This window comes from Adiantum capillus-veneris, chromosome 21, assembly GCF_014529385.1.
Source record: "Adiantum capillus-veneris isolate H3 chromosome 21, ASM1452938v2, whole genome shotgun sequence".
NCBI classification, from domain to species: domain Eukaryota; kingdom Viridiplantae; phylum Streptophyta; class Polypodiopsida; order Polypodiales; family Pteridaceae; genus Adiantum; species Adiantum capillus-veneris.
In genome coordinates, this window is record NC_140951.1 from 60,272,023 (window position 1) to 60,286,802 (window position 14,780).

Below are 14,780 nucleotides of genomic sequence, written 5' to 3' on the forward strand. Positions count from 1 at the left end.
TTCCCTTGTGCAGACTGTTCTTGATGTTGCCAGACTCTTACCAAACTTTTGCTAGTACTTTGGAGACTTATGACCGAAGGAAATTTTGAAGTTGTCAAGTTTGATGCATTGTGCACATTGCTGTTGCAAGAGTCACTTTCCAGAAAAAACAGGACTAGACAGTGTGTAGTTGAACAGGCTTTTATTGCTGCTCAAAGAAAGGGTGGTAACAACAATGCAACCACTTCGTATGGTTCTTTTGCGAGTGGAAAATCACCTGTTCCTAATGCTTCTGCTGGCAACAATTCGTTCGAAAATTCTGGTGATAAGGGCAAAAAGAAGATGCGTTGCCATTATTGTAAAGCTAATGATCACTTGATCAAGCAGTGTCCTAAATTGAAGGCCAAAGAGGCTAAGAAGAAAGAGGGTGGTTCCACTACAAATGCTGGTTCCACTTCAAATGCAGCTTTTGTCGAGTTTTCTGTGAAAGGAGACTGTGATGCTGATGTTGATGTAGAATGGGCTTTTAGTGCAGAGTGTACCTATAATCTTGCTGTCCATGATACATGCATGTCAGTTGCCGCAGATTCACATGTGTGGTATTTTGACAGTGGTGCTACAAAGCACATTACCTCACATCGTGATTTGTTCATCTCTCTCGAGTCTGTCCCTCATGGGAATTCAGTCACTTGTGCCAACAATGCCTCTTATCCGGTTCAGGGAGCTGGAAAGGTTGTGCTTACTGCTGCAATGGCAGTTCTTTCACACTTGTTGATGCACTTTATGTACCTTGGATCAAGAAGAATCTTTTGTCTGTATCTGCACTTGCTAGACTTGGTCTTGTAGTAAACTTTGTGGATGAAAGATGTACAATACATGATCTCAGTTTCGGTGATGACATTGTTGCATCTGGCATTTCATGCCATTGGCTATATAAGCTCACTTTGTATGACAAGTGTGGGCAGGATTTGCAAATGCAGTTGTGGATTCAAAGGCTATTTCAGATTCAAAACTTTGGCATGCACGTTTTGGTCATCTGAATTTTGCCAGTTTGCTGCGTTTGCAAAAATCTGATATGGTTGCTTCTTTGCCGCCTCTTGAAGCACGTGTCAAACATGTTTGTGAAGGATGTATTTTGGGTAAGATACAACTTTCTAAGTTTCCAAAGGATGGTTTAGTTAGGGCCACATGCAGGTTGCAGCTTGTGCATAGTGATGTTTGTAGGCCCATGCAAACTCCATCCTTGGGCAATTACCTTTACTTCGTGACTTTCGTTGATGATTACTCCAGGCATGCATGGGTATTTCCGCTTAGAGTAAAGTCCGAAGTATTTTATATGCTTCAAACAATTTCTGGCTATGGCTGAAAACGTCTCGAAATGTACTATGGGTACCCTCCGTTCCGATCGAGGGGGTGAGTATATGTCTTCTCATTTTTGGCTAGTCGTGGGATAAAACACCAATGTACAGTGCCTTATATGCCTCAGCAAAATGGTGTTGCTGAAAGGAAAAACAGATCACTTAAGGAAATGACACGATGTATGGTCAAAAGCTTTGCCGCATTCTTTTTAGCTGAGGCCATCATGTGTGCCACCTATGTACTAAATAGGTGTCCTACGAAAGCTTTGCAGTCTATTACTCCATATGAAGCATGGTATGATAGAAAGCCTTCTATTGAGAACATGTGTGTTTTTGGCTGTTTGGCATATGCGTTGGTGCCACAAACACAACGCAGAAAATTGGATGATAAGGCAGTCAAATGTATTTTTGTTGGTTATAGTGCTGAAAGCAAAGGTTATAGGTTGTATCATCCACAGACAAAGCATATTCTGGTTTCACGAGATTTCGTGTTTGTGGAAGATTCTGTTAAGCCATTGTCATGTACTAGAGACAGTACTGCAAGCTTATAGGACATGTATGACACTTGGTTACCTCTTTTTAGTGCCCGCTTTCCTCAGCCCGTTTTATCTCACCCCCCTCCCCCCCCTTGACTCGGCCCGTTCGCCCGTCAATTTGGGCCATCCGCCTCGGTTACTCCCTGCAAATTCGGCACCTTCGGCATTTGTTTCAACTCCTTGGAGCTGTGTTGACACGCCCTTTTGCAGCATCCTCCCGTCGTCGTCCTCTTCTTACGCCACAGCAGTAGACACAGATGGAGGCTCCAGCTTCGCCACAGAGGGACTCGCCAGAAGCCCCCTCGCTCGACCCTGTTGAGCCCACCATTCGACTTGCTCTCTTGCCTACAGAGCAAGCGAGCCTTGCCGCCGAGGTAGAGCGATTGCAGGCGACCTCGGTCATCTGCAAGATTCTCGGCACCCGACCTAGCAGAGGAGAGCTGCGAGACCTTCTCCAGGCCCGCCTTCTCGCAGAGGTGGGAAAGATTTTGGATGTCCAGATTCTCGGACGGGGGTACTATCAGATCGAGTTTGAGTCCTCCGAGATGGCGTCCAAGGTCATAGCTATGAGTCCACTGGCCATCCGAGCCTCACGTGCCCACTTTCGACAGTGGCGACATGGTTTTGACCCAGCTTCGGATGTTCTAGTAGAGGAGGCAGACATCCCCATTTGAGTCTGCTTTCCGGGTTTACGGAGAGAGTACCTACCACTTCTTTCCAGGATCGGTTCCGCCATTGGGACTGTCCTAGAGACACCTCGCACGGCAGCATCAGTAGCTGCAAAGGCGGCTGGCATTCCCTCAATTCGAGTTCTGGTCAGAGATACCCACAATCTCCCGAAGGTTATCCTTTTACCTCGGGTTAGTGGGGGTTGGTTTCGACAGAGTGTGGAGTACTTGGGCCTCCCGAACCAGTGCTTCATTTGCCGACAGATGGGCCATCTAGCGAAGGCCTGTCCACGGAGGAGGCCACGACCTGCACCACAGCCTCAGCCCTAGCCTGCCAAGGTTGGCCCGCAGCCACAGCCAACAACACAGCGTACAGATGCAGAGCCACCCTTCGAGTCTGGGGCTCCAGTGGAGGAGGGGTGGCAGCAGGCCCGTGGCCGCCGACGCCAAGGGCCACAGCGTCAGCCTGGCACTCAGAGTGGCCCTCAGGTGCCTACTCAGCAGCAGTGGGTTCCCACGGGGAACCGTTTTGGTCCTCTCTAGCAGGAGGAGATCCCTACGCCAGCCTCCATCTCCGCTTCTCCCTCGACAGCCGCTCCCCCCCTTAGAGTTTCCCCCCTTTGCCTCATCCTCCCCGCCTTCTGCTCCCGTCGCCTCTCCCCCTCGCCCCTCTACCTCTGTCGCCCCATCCCGCCCCTCTTCTCCGCCACTCTCCCCCCCCTCCTGCTCCAGCTCCTCAGTCGGCTCAGGAGACTGTCCCTCTCCGGCGGCTAGGAGATCTCTTGGAAGCGCCTTTGCCACGAGTCGCCTAGCGCGAGAGGGTTAGCCCTTCTTGCGGCCCCCTCTGCAGATTCAGACATCCTCCCTTGCAGCCATCCCTCGTGGTCTGACGAGCATTGACATCAGACGCCGCTGGGACTTCTTCGACTACGGGTTCACTCGTTTTCTCGGCGATTCCGCAGCAGACCATGAGGCAGCCTGTTTCAGGGTCCATGTTTTGTTCCTCGCTGCTAGGGGGACAGAGGAGCCCTAGACTCAGCAGTTGGTTTCTCCTTCCCCCTCTGTGGTAGGGCCGATACAGAGTGGTCCCTTGACTCAGTGGTGGGATGGCTACATACACAGGTCTTAGAGTTCTCTCACCACATGGGAGAACTTGGAGTCACAGATTTGCTGCAGACTTTGTGGCCATTGGCCAAGTTTGCGGTGACACCCCCAGACTCAGTAGGATGTAGGCACATTGTGGTGTACTTCTTTGCTGATACGCAGTGTTTGCCTTGCTATGTATACATTCATGAGAACTCCTGGTCAGAGGAGGTTGCGTTGCGTACGGCTCGCTTTGCTTGGGCTTGGGCTAGGCACTCACTGCAGTCACGCCTATCTAGAGGACGCTCGGATGCGGATTACTCCCCATCCAAGCCTGCCTCGAAGATAGCCCATCTTGCTGTTGCAGCAGCATCTGTTCTCTCTCGCTCCCCATGAGGATCCTCTCATGGAACGTGCAGGGACTAGGTGGCCCCAGTTTCAGCGACAATGGGGCCGATTGCGTCAGGAGCTTCAGCGTTGCCTTGTGGGAGGAGAGATTGATCTCCTCGTGCTTCAGGAGCACCATCTGTGTGAGAGCCGCATTCGGCGTTGTGGTCAGATTTTGCGTGGACATTATGATACTTTTTGGTGAGCTGCTTTTAGACCTGGAGGCATCCAGGGAGGGGTATGTATGACTATTGCGGACTCACTGTAGCAGGCCATTGTGTGCAGAGTGATTATTGTGTCAGGCAGGGCTCAGTGGATTACCATGCAGGTTCAGGGTGGCCTGGTGGGCTTCCTAAACATCTATGCGCCCAATGTGGCGAGTGCTCGTGTAGAGCTTTGATCACAGATTGTTGAGTCTTTGCCACAGGCCGATCATTGGTGTATAGGAGGGGATTTCAACATGTTGGAGGACCCTTCTGATAGGATTGGTGGCAGCCATGCTACTGTGAATGGAGTCGAGTTGGCAACTTGGGAGAGGTTTTGTATGACTTTGAGGGTCTCGGATACATGGCAGCACTCCGGTTTTGTGAGCCCCCCAGACAGTCTTACCTTCTCTAGATCGGACCGCAGAGTGGGAGGAGTGAATCTATTGTGCATAGATCGCTTCTACACTAGTGACCACTTCGGTGGACATGGGGGGTTCCCTTGGCATCCTGGCAGGGACTTCCTTCTCAGACCATGCACCAGTGATCCTCACAGTGGCAGACAGGTAGAGGAGTGGGAGCACGATGCTCCGCATCCCAGAGAGGGTCTTGTCGGACTCAGCACTCAGAGAGAGGGTAGAGGCTCTCTGGACAGAGGGCATGGACAAACAGGATTCACCAGCAGAGAGAGTGGCCTCAAGCCTAGCTCAGCTTAGACACTTTTTTCTTCAGGAGTCTCTAGCTCGCCGGCGGGCTGCAGCGAGAGAGGCGGAGCAGCGTCTCAGACGGGGCATTGCTTCACTACAGAGGCTGCAAGAGCAGCACCCAGACAGTCCATGGTTGGAGGAGCAGTTACAGCAGGCTCGACAGGAGCTTGCTAGCACAGAGGAGAGGCATCATGAGTTTACCTTCCACCGACAGGCATCTCAGTGGACTCAGGTGGGTGACAGAGTGGCTGGTGCTTTTTTTGAGACAGTGGGGCCTTGGCACTCGCATGCCAAGGTCAGTCAGTTGAGGAGGCCTGATGGGTCAGTTTCTTGTGAGCCCGAGGATATGCGTGCAATCGCTACTGACTTTTACCGTGAGTTACTGTCGGCTGAGCCTCAGTTAGAGCGGTAGGATGCATGCAGAGAGCAGGTTTGGGCACAGATGCCTTGTCTTGTGACAGAGGAGATGCGCCAGAGGCTGGAGATGCCACTTCAACTTGAGGAGCTGCACACAGCTCCTAGGGCCCTCCCTCGTGGTAGCTGTCCAGGAGAGGATGGGTTGACGCCTAGCTTCTTCTTGGAGTACTAGGACCTGCTTGGTCGAGATCTTTGTAGTGCTTTTCAGTACATTTTGCACACAGGAGTGATGCCGGACAACACTAGTGAGGGCCTGATCTAGCTCATTCCCAAGGAGGGTGGCTCCTTGGATGAGATTCGACAGTGGCGCCCCATCACCATCCTCAACTCAGCCTACAAAATTCTTGCCAAGGCTCTGAGTATGAGGATTCAGCCACTTTTAGAGAGCCTTATACATGGGACTCAGACAGGTTTTGTCAAGGAACGCAGTATCCTTGACAACATCTTTACTTTTTGGGAGGCTTCTGCTTTGGCACGGCTCCGTGGTGAGGACCTTGTGATTCTTCTTCTCGATTTTGGGAAGGCCTACGACCGAGTTGACTGTGACTTTCTAGATGGCACTCTTCGCAGGATGGGCTTCTGAGATGCTTGGATTAGAGGGGTGTCAGCTTTGTACAGACAGGCTCACAGTCAGGTGCTTTTGGCAGGGGGGAGAGGTGAGCGCTTCATGCTCACACGCTCGGTCAGACAGGGCTGTCCTCTGGCCCCCTTTCTCTTTCTGTTCTATGCGGAGGCGATGAGCAGATTTTTGGTGTCACAGTAGGTTGGTCTGAGGGGTTTAGCACTCCCTATTTGGGGAGAGGAGCTACTGGACGCTGAGTTTGCCGATGACTCAACCTTGTACTTAGATGGCCAGGAGGCCAATCTTCACAGATGTGAGCAGGCTCTGGAGACCTTCTGTAGTGCATCGGGCGCACTGATCCATTGGAGAAAGACACGGGCTTTCTCGGTTGGTAGTGCTCCTATGCGAGATTGGATGCCAAGAGAGGGTTTCAGGTGGATTCTCCCAGGGACTGCAGTTCGATACTTGGGTTGCCAGGTTGGTTTGGACTTGTCTCCCGAGCAGCAGATTGCTCCTCTTCTCCTGTCCATCAGGAGAAAGCTGTTACACTGGAGCTCAGCACGTCTGTCGCTGGCTAGTAGAGTAGTAGTTGCCAACCAGGTGCTGTTGGCGACTATGTGATACATCGCTTCCTGCTGGATCTTCTCGAGTTCTTGTATCAGCCAGGTAGAGAGGCTGATCAGGAACTTCCTTTGGTCAGGACGTGACACTCAGATGGCCCGAGCCAAGGTGGCTTGGTCGGTCATCACACTTCCTTGTTCTCAGGGAGGGCTTGGGATCATTGATCCAGCACAGCAGAGCAGAGCCCTTCTAGGGAAGTTCATAGTCAGAGGACTTCTTCCAGGTGAGGAGCCCTGGAAGGAGTTCTTGTTGTAGAGGCTTCGTGCCAGGGTGTCTCAGTCAGGAGGCCCTTGCAACCTTCGACCAGATGGATCTTTATAGAGATGCGCCGAGTTGGTTTGAGCAGGAGACTGGAGGACCGCTTCGCTGTGAGTTTGCTTCGTTCTTGGGAGCTCTTACGGCGTGGCCTGGAGCAGCGACAACCGATGTGCATGGAGGAGCGCCTACGGCAGCCCCTCGTCTGGAACCCCATGGTTAGCACTCAGAGAGGCCATTTGGTTGGTAGTCGACCGCATGTTTCCTGGGGTCCCATGGCAGCAGGTCCAGCGCGCTCTCTAGGTGAGTGGCTAGAGTTCAGAGGTTTGACAGAGGAGGTACAGGGTTACCAGCTGCAGGGCATGAGAGGGGTGCAGAGCATGTGTCAGGACATCTCAGAGTCAGTTCCAGCTGAGTGGTTCATGCCTCTCGAGCCAGTAGCACCCCGGTGGAGGCACGCGCTCTGCCACCAGCAGAGACTGTTTCCGCATTTTTGAGACACGCTCTGTGCCACGAGCAGAGACTGTTCGTGACTTTTGGCTAGAGCTGATCCATACTCTCAGAGGACAGCTAGAGGGACTACAGGGCAGCTCCGACCGCAAGCGGGGGGGCCGCGAGGCTTTCCTTCGACTCTGGAGCCCTGGGCCTTTCTTCACCAGTGTCCAGGGTGTGCTCAGATGGCACTACCGACCACCTGTGTGGCTCTTCCCTCCTCCCATCTCTTGATTTAGCCTCATTGTATATATGTTGTTCTTTCATTGGGAGTCTCCCCATCATGTTTGTTGTAGTCCTCTCTTGCAGAGGTGGTTGTAGCCCTACGGGCAATTTTCATTAACTAATAGAAGGATCTTTTTCTTGGAAAAAAAAAAGCTCTCGCCATGCATCTTATGCATCAGATTGTTATGCTTTGGCTGTGTCTAGCTTACATGATGTTGAGGAACCTCTGTCTTTTGATGGAGCACAAAATTCAGAAAATTGGAGGGTTGCTATGCAATCAGAATATGATGCACTTAAATGACACATGGACTTGGTGTGATTTGCCTCCTGGCAAAAAGGCCAGTGGTAAGAAGTGGGTTTACAAGTTGAAACGCAAGCCGGATGGTGATGTTGATCGCTATAAGGCTCAACTTGTGGCAAAAGGCTATGCGCAGCAGAAAGGCATAGATTATGAAGAAACTTTTGCGCCCACTTGTCATATGACTACTGTTCGTTTTCTATGTGCATTGGCAGCTCATTTTGGTTGGGATGTACATCAATCCGATATTGTTACTGCTTTCTTGAATGATGACATTTTTTAGGAAGTCTATGTAATGCAGCCTCGCGGTTTTGTTAAGAAAGGACAAGAGGACAAAGTGTGCAGATGTAAGAAGGCTTTGTATGGGTTGAAGAAATCTCCTCGTACTTGGTATGAGAAAGCTGACACTCATTTGGTCAAACGAGGCTTTCATAACAGTCCAACAGAAAGCACATTGTATGTTGAGCGTGAGGGCGATGTACTTCTCATTGTTGTTCTTTACGTGGATGATTTGCTAATCACTGGTCCCAATGAGGCACATACTACTGAATTTAAGGCTGATTTGAATGCTACTTTCAAGATGAAAGATTTGGGGTTGTTGCATCATTACTTGGGTATACAGCTTAAGCAATGTGATGGTGGTATTGCCTTGTGTCAGAAAAGTTACATAGAGACATTACAATGTAAGTTTGGACTTGAGGATTGCAAACCTATTGCCACTCCCATGAAAACAGGTTTGAAATTGAGTCTTCATGATGCTCGTGATCCTACAGATGTCACTCTTTACCAAACTGCTGGTGGATGCCTCATTTATGTATGCAACACGAGGGCGGATATTTAGTTTGCAGTCCTACATGTCAGCAAATTTATGTATAGCCCAGGGTCTAAGCATTGGGAGGCTGTCAAGAGCATTTTCCGCTACTTGAGTTGCTCTCTATACCGTGGCTTGTTTTATCCCAAGGGGGGATCATTGCCGCCAGACTTACATGCTCAGATTGGACTGGTTGTTTTGACATGCGAAGGTCTACAAGTGGTTTTTGTTTCATGCTTGGCAATTCATGTATATCATGGTTGAGCAAGAAGAAACCTACTGTGGCCACTTCGAGTTGTGAGGCTGAGTACAGGGCAGTCTTCACAGCTATGGTTGAGTGTGTATGGCTCAGATGCCTTATGGCTGATTTGGGTGTTAGAAAGGACACTGCCAACACTATCTACATTGACAGTCAGAGCGCATTGGTAATTGCGAGGAACCTAGTTTTTCATGCTCGCACAAAGCACATTGAGGTGCATTACCACTATGTCAGAGAGAGGCTCTCAACAGGAGAGATCATCTTGGGTTATGTGCCAACATAGGACAACCTTGCAGATCTTTTCACAAAGGCATTGTCTCGTGAGAAGTTCGAAGCTTTCCGCAAAGCTTTGGGCTTACTCCCCTTTGTGGATTGATCATGTCCTCAGGGCATGGCACTTCCCTTTACTCATGTGCCAGCTCTCGTTCACCGCATCACTCCAAGGGGGATTTGTTACCATATACATGTGGTAGTGATGTGTGTGAACACACTTAGAACCGCCGGGGCATTTTTTCCCTCACTAGGAGGTTTTTTCCCCCGTGCATTGTATATACGCCCATTCATTCTAGGGCTATCTATCTTTTCCATCGCAGACTAAGTAATACACTCTGTTGTGTGCCTTGAGGTTCCTTCGTCTTCTCCAAGCTGTGTTTGTTTTCCTACAACCCTAATTCCAACACTGCTCTCCTCAATGAAAATGCCGGTCCACTTAAGACTACCCTCAGATAGGTGTATGCATCTGTATAGTCCACCATCTCCTGGCCATATGTAAAAAGTAGGTGTTGACCTCCTGACCCACTGTGGTGTGGTGTTAAACACCATAACCTTGGTTTTCCCTAGGTTAACAGACAATCCACTATCGTGGGCAAATATGTAAAAAGCATCCAAATGACGGTGCATCCCCTCCGGAGAGGGTAGACCGTAGAGGTGACGATCGAGAGGAGAGGATAGACAGTAGAGCAATTGGCTTGAGGTGGAGAGCTTGAGAAATGAGGACCCAAAGGGTGGCTTTTATAGCCATGTGGGTGTAGCCCCTTGAGGCTTGAAAGCTTCAAGGTTTAGAAGTATGGCTGTTTGAGAGACACTGATTGTTAGAAACGGTCTTTTTTTTTAAAATTTTGAAAATTCTTGACTGTTGACCGGCCATCCCTTGCCGTCCCAGGACGTTCAGGCTGCGTCCCTAGGTGGCAGCCCGGCTGCTGTCTGTTCCAGCCCATCCCCCCTGTCCCCATCCCAAATACGGGCGTCCCCCGTCTCTAGCGGTCGTCTCTTCCGTCCCTTGTAACTATGGCACCAATCTTTGGGGCCAACAGGGTTTCACTGTCTACTCGGGAGTGCTCTAGTTGCCAAGCTGTGTTTTGTTTTGAATTGTTGAATTCCAATCACAGGTTTATACGTGAAGTTACTTTGTGTGGAAAAGTTCAATGTCTAACAATTTAAAGATTAGGTGAAAGCTAAAGTCTACCGTCCTACGAGCCGGTTTCATGGTTCCGTCACTTGGGATAGAATCACTTTTTCCTTAAAGAGTGAGCCTTGGTTGGTTTGCCGCGAAGACACAAAGCACAAGAACTTGGAATCACACTATGGTTGACAGGACAAATGACACTAGGGAAGAGGGTTCCTCTTCGCAGTACACACAGGTTGTACCTCCAGCGTTCGAGCATGGCGAGAGTTCACGGCCACCCGTGTCTCCACCTGTGTCTGTATCTTTGTTGATTTGAATTCTGCACAAGGTCAAGGGTTTATGATTGGGCAACTAGAAGAGGATGCGTTCAGGACAGATTTGGTTGCTGTTGTGAATGTGTTTTCTCGGTTGGTGCAGAACCCTAGGTTTATAGAACTTCTGCAAGCGCCACCAGTGCCACAGAAGACAAGGCAAGTGTCTCATGTAGTAAAGCCTTTTGAGGCTTAAGCTGAGGTCCCTTATGCGTCCTAGCAAGGCAGGGAGCCCTCGCATGTTGCGAAGTCAGTTGGGGCTCCAAGGAAACCTCTTTCTGACCTCAAATAGGTGGTTGGGACGCCAGTTCCACAGGCTATACCAGTTCAACCCGCCACCTTTCGGAGTCCAAATGTTGGTTTAAATGGATAGGGAACTAATTTCTAGGCTATGCGTTAGGTTTTTCTACCATCCACGATACATCCTGGGTATTTTGGGGGTGGATCTGTGTTTCAAAGCATGGCTGGTTATGCGCCTGGAAACCAACAGTACATGCCAAGAACAGTCTTTAGGGGTATGCAGGGCATGATGCCAAACCCCATGTATGGTAATATCAGCTTACAGCAAGGGTTTCAGTGCAATCAAGGCCAGTTTGGGGTGCCGCAGGCCTCTTTTGGTATGGCTGTTTTTTTCTAACCAACAGGTAAATATGGCTCCAGGGAAGCAAAATGTTAACGACCAAGGGGTACGGAAGATCCCTACCACTGTACCCCTGTTGCAAACGCTTCCCTATGATTGGAAGCACTTGAAAAGCCAAAAGCATACAAAGAAGGTGGTGCAGCTGTGAAGTTTGATACTTTCAGCAGCTTTGAGGACAAGACGAAGGCTCTTACTTTCCTCTAGCAGTTTGATACAGCTTATGTAGGGGGGAATTATACAGAGGCCTCCAAGGCCAAGAAAGCTGCCACTTTCTTGAAAGGAAATGCGCGTTCATGGTGGACGACATTGTTGATGCAAGGACAGGCACCCGCCACATGGGTATACTTCAAGCAAATGTTTGCATCTGCGTGGTTGTCAAATGAATTTGAATGTGCTGTCATGACGGATTGGCACCAACTCACTGCGGCTACTTGCAAGAGCCTAGAGGAGTATGATCGGAGATTCTGTAAAGCGTTGCTCTCAGTAACCTCCTACAGGTCTATGCCACTGACAGAGCAGATTGAGAAGTATTGTTGTGGGCTGTCTAAAGGGCTTCCAGACTACTCTACAAAGAATAGAGTGACCACCCTTCCTCAACTTATGGAAGTTGCCAACATTGGTCATGCCTTGTTGAAGGGAGAGGACAGTGGGTTTCAAGGAAATGTCAAAGGGGGTTAGCAAAAGAAAAATTCAGCAAAGAGATCCTTTGCAAAAGCGACTCTTGAAGCTTCCCAAGGGTCAGGAAATGCAGAGGAGGCTAAAGACTCAGCGGAGTCTTCTAAAGGACAGGCCAAAAGATAGAAAAGTTAAGGGAAAAGTTGCAAGACGTTATTTGGCGAAGTTCAAAAGCTATCCACCAATAGATGCAAAGTGCATGGAAGAAAGTGAACTAATAGAGTTACCAAATGTATTGTAGTTTTACCTTGAAGCTTTTGGTTTACAACCCATGTATTCTCCAACTCAAATCACTTCAGTAGAGCAAAGGTCAAAGGGCTTGACACGAGCTCAAAAGAGGGGTGATGATAGAGCTAGTACTTCATATGTACATAATGATTCACTGCAATAGCAGTGTACATTGTTTGACAAAAGTATGAAGGTCTCATTAACCCATTGTACTACACATGTTTGACAGTCTTTCTTGTAGATACAGGCGATGATAAAAGGGTGCTTACCACACTAAATTATCTATGGCATGTATATATGGCATGCAATCAAGGACGTTTGCGATTTTAAGAGGGGGTTATGTCATGGGATTGTGACAACCACTATATATATTTAGTGGTCTTTTTCCCTTGATTTTTATTTATTTTTTGGGACCCTCTTGTTAGAATCACAAATGCCTGTACATTGCATGGTCATTGTGAAACGGACGTTGGTCGAGAGTTTCACCCGCAGGAGTCGAGGCTAGGCAACCACGAGATGGTTGGGCGGATCGATACTGGAATCTGGCTAGTAAAGAAGTGGCCAGGCTCTGTTAAAGTCATTTAGGCCCCTCGACAGGACTTTATACGTTGGTGGGTACTAGGAATTAAACCAAAAGGAGCAAACGGGACACATGGCAGGAGAAGCAACCTGCAAGTCAAAACTCACGCCAGAAGGTCTCATCCAAGAGGGGACGCCCAATTTGAGGCTGGGGGATGATTTTTGAAGATTGTGAACACAATGTGTGTGTGTAGCGGGTGTAGGTGATCATAGCTTTAATGGAAAGCTTGCCTTCTCCTTTGTCTCATGCAGCGCGATGATTTGCTCTCGCGCATCTCTCTCTCCCCTTTGCACATATGGTAATGCCCTAGTTGGGCTTCGTAGATGACCATGTACGATACTGGGGGTTTTGTTTGCGTTAGCCAAGGCAAGAGCTTTTTGTGCAAGAACCGGATTAGCTAATTGCTAATCCCCTATAGGTACGAACAGTTCCACTGCGAAGGAATGCAAAAACGAAGAGTTTTCTCGCGTGAAAACTTGTCCAATTTACAGAGGAACTGTCCCATTACGTGCAGGAGCTTCTGAGACACATGTAGATGTGTTTGTTCCACTGAAAATGATGCAAAACAGAGAATTACAGTCTGCTGTGTTTTTCTACAAGTTTAGGGTTTCTCACCTAAAGTGTAAGGTAACGTGCAGGGGAGCCTTGGGAAAGCCATGGGTGCTTGTACAGGACAATTTAGAGAGATTTCCCACGAGGAATCTCGTTTAATTCAAAGGGCAAGTGACCCTTCAAGTGTGGGAGCTTGAGGGCTATTCAAAGGAGTGATCCGAACAGGAATTGGAGCGCAAAACAGAGAATTACAGCTTGCTGTAATTTTTTTTGCAAGTTTAGGGTTTTGGCCAATATTAATGCCTACAAGTCTCACGAGCTTCGGGGAAGCTAGGGAATCACCGAACATGTGTTTTGGTGCAAATTGGAGGCTTAAAACAGAGATTTTAGTGTGCTGTAATTTCTTGCCAGGTTTTGTAAAGTGCTCTAAAGTGCGTGGAAAGTCACTGTTTACTTGGGATTTTGTCCGTGGAGACATCTACTATGGTTATGCTGTCGAAATCGAGCTAGAGTAGGAAACTTTCAGCCCGATAAAAGTGGGACAGCTTGTAGAAGTTAACAGGCTTTTCTCAAGTGTAATAAGAATAAAGAAATACCGAAAGGGGCGCCAGTCTTTGGGGCCAATAGGGTGTCGCTGTCTGCTTGGGAGCGCTCTAGCTGCCAAGCCGTGTTTTGTTTTGAAGTGTTGAATTCCAATCACAGGTTTATACGTGAAGTTCCTTTGTGTCGAAAAGTTCAACAAGTAATGTTTAACAGTTTAAAGATCAAGTGAAGGCTAAAGTCTACCGCCCTACGGGCCGGTTTCATTGTCTCTTCGTGTTCTTCATCAACTTATCCTGTTTTTGAAGACTTCTATGCAAGCTCTTTTGATAGACCTCCCTTGGGCAGTGTTTCTACAATTTACAAGATCTTCAGAATACTTAAGAGTATTATGTCTTTGCTAGTTAATTTACTATTTCTGTATGCTAGTATTTGTGTCAATGCACCATTTCAGTAATCTAGAATAATTACTACCCACAAACATGGCATCAAACATCTTGTATTCTATGCAACTCACTAGAATTTTTGTTGGCTTGATTTTTAGTAGATCCAAGAATGGCGCCTCTGACGATGAGAAGTCATTGATCACAGAACGTGAAAATCTAGAAGTAAGCTTTTAACTGCTACCATTTTTCTTATGTTATATTGTTTTGAGAAACCTGCTAAACTTGCTACTTTTTGTGGAGAGCAGAAGCAGAGAGATCATGTACGAGACTTGCACAGACAGACTCTTAAAGAATGCCATGAGAAGGTATTGTTTCAAAATGCTGTATATCAAGACCTATTCAAATTTTGAGGTGGTAGAGCAGAAAATACCTGTTGTCCCATTTGATGAGATTAGTAAGCTTTTGAAAATAATACACTTGTTTTCTTTTAATAGAAAAGAAAGTAATACAATTGAGAATTTTTTTCCCAGCATGATTAGCTCCTATCGTGGCTCTTTTGCTCTAGAGTTTCTCTACTTGGTATCGAATGCTTTTGTTTCATA

At 48.2% G+C, this 14,780-nt stretch overlaps 1 protein-coding gene across 5 annotated transcripts in view; it reads left to right on the plus strand.

The window, feature by feature from the left end:
- Positions 1–14,780, plus strand: part of LOC147431029 (uncharacterized) — a 116,074-nt gene that overhangs the window by 61,001 nt on the left and 40,293 nt on the right. For 4 of the 5 annotated variants that reach the window (XM_086493539.1, XM_086493541.1, XM_086493540.1 and 1 more), the window contains 2 exons: positions 14,337–14,400; positions 14,484–14,543. In XM_086493539.1, coding sequence (XP_086349665.1) covers positions 14,337–14,400; positions 14,484–14,543 — 124 coding nt within the window. The remainder of the gene's footprint in view (positions 1–14,336; positions 14,401–14,483; positions 14,544–14,780) is intronic. The other variant, XM_086493542.1, reaches the window with a different exon arrangement.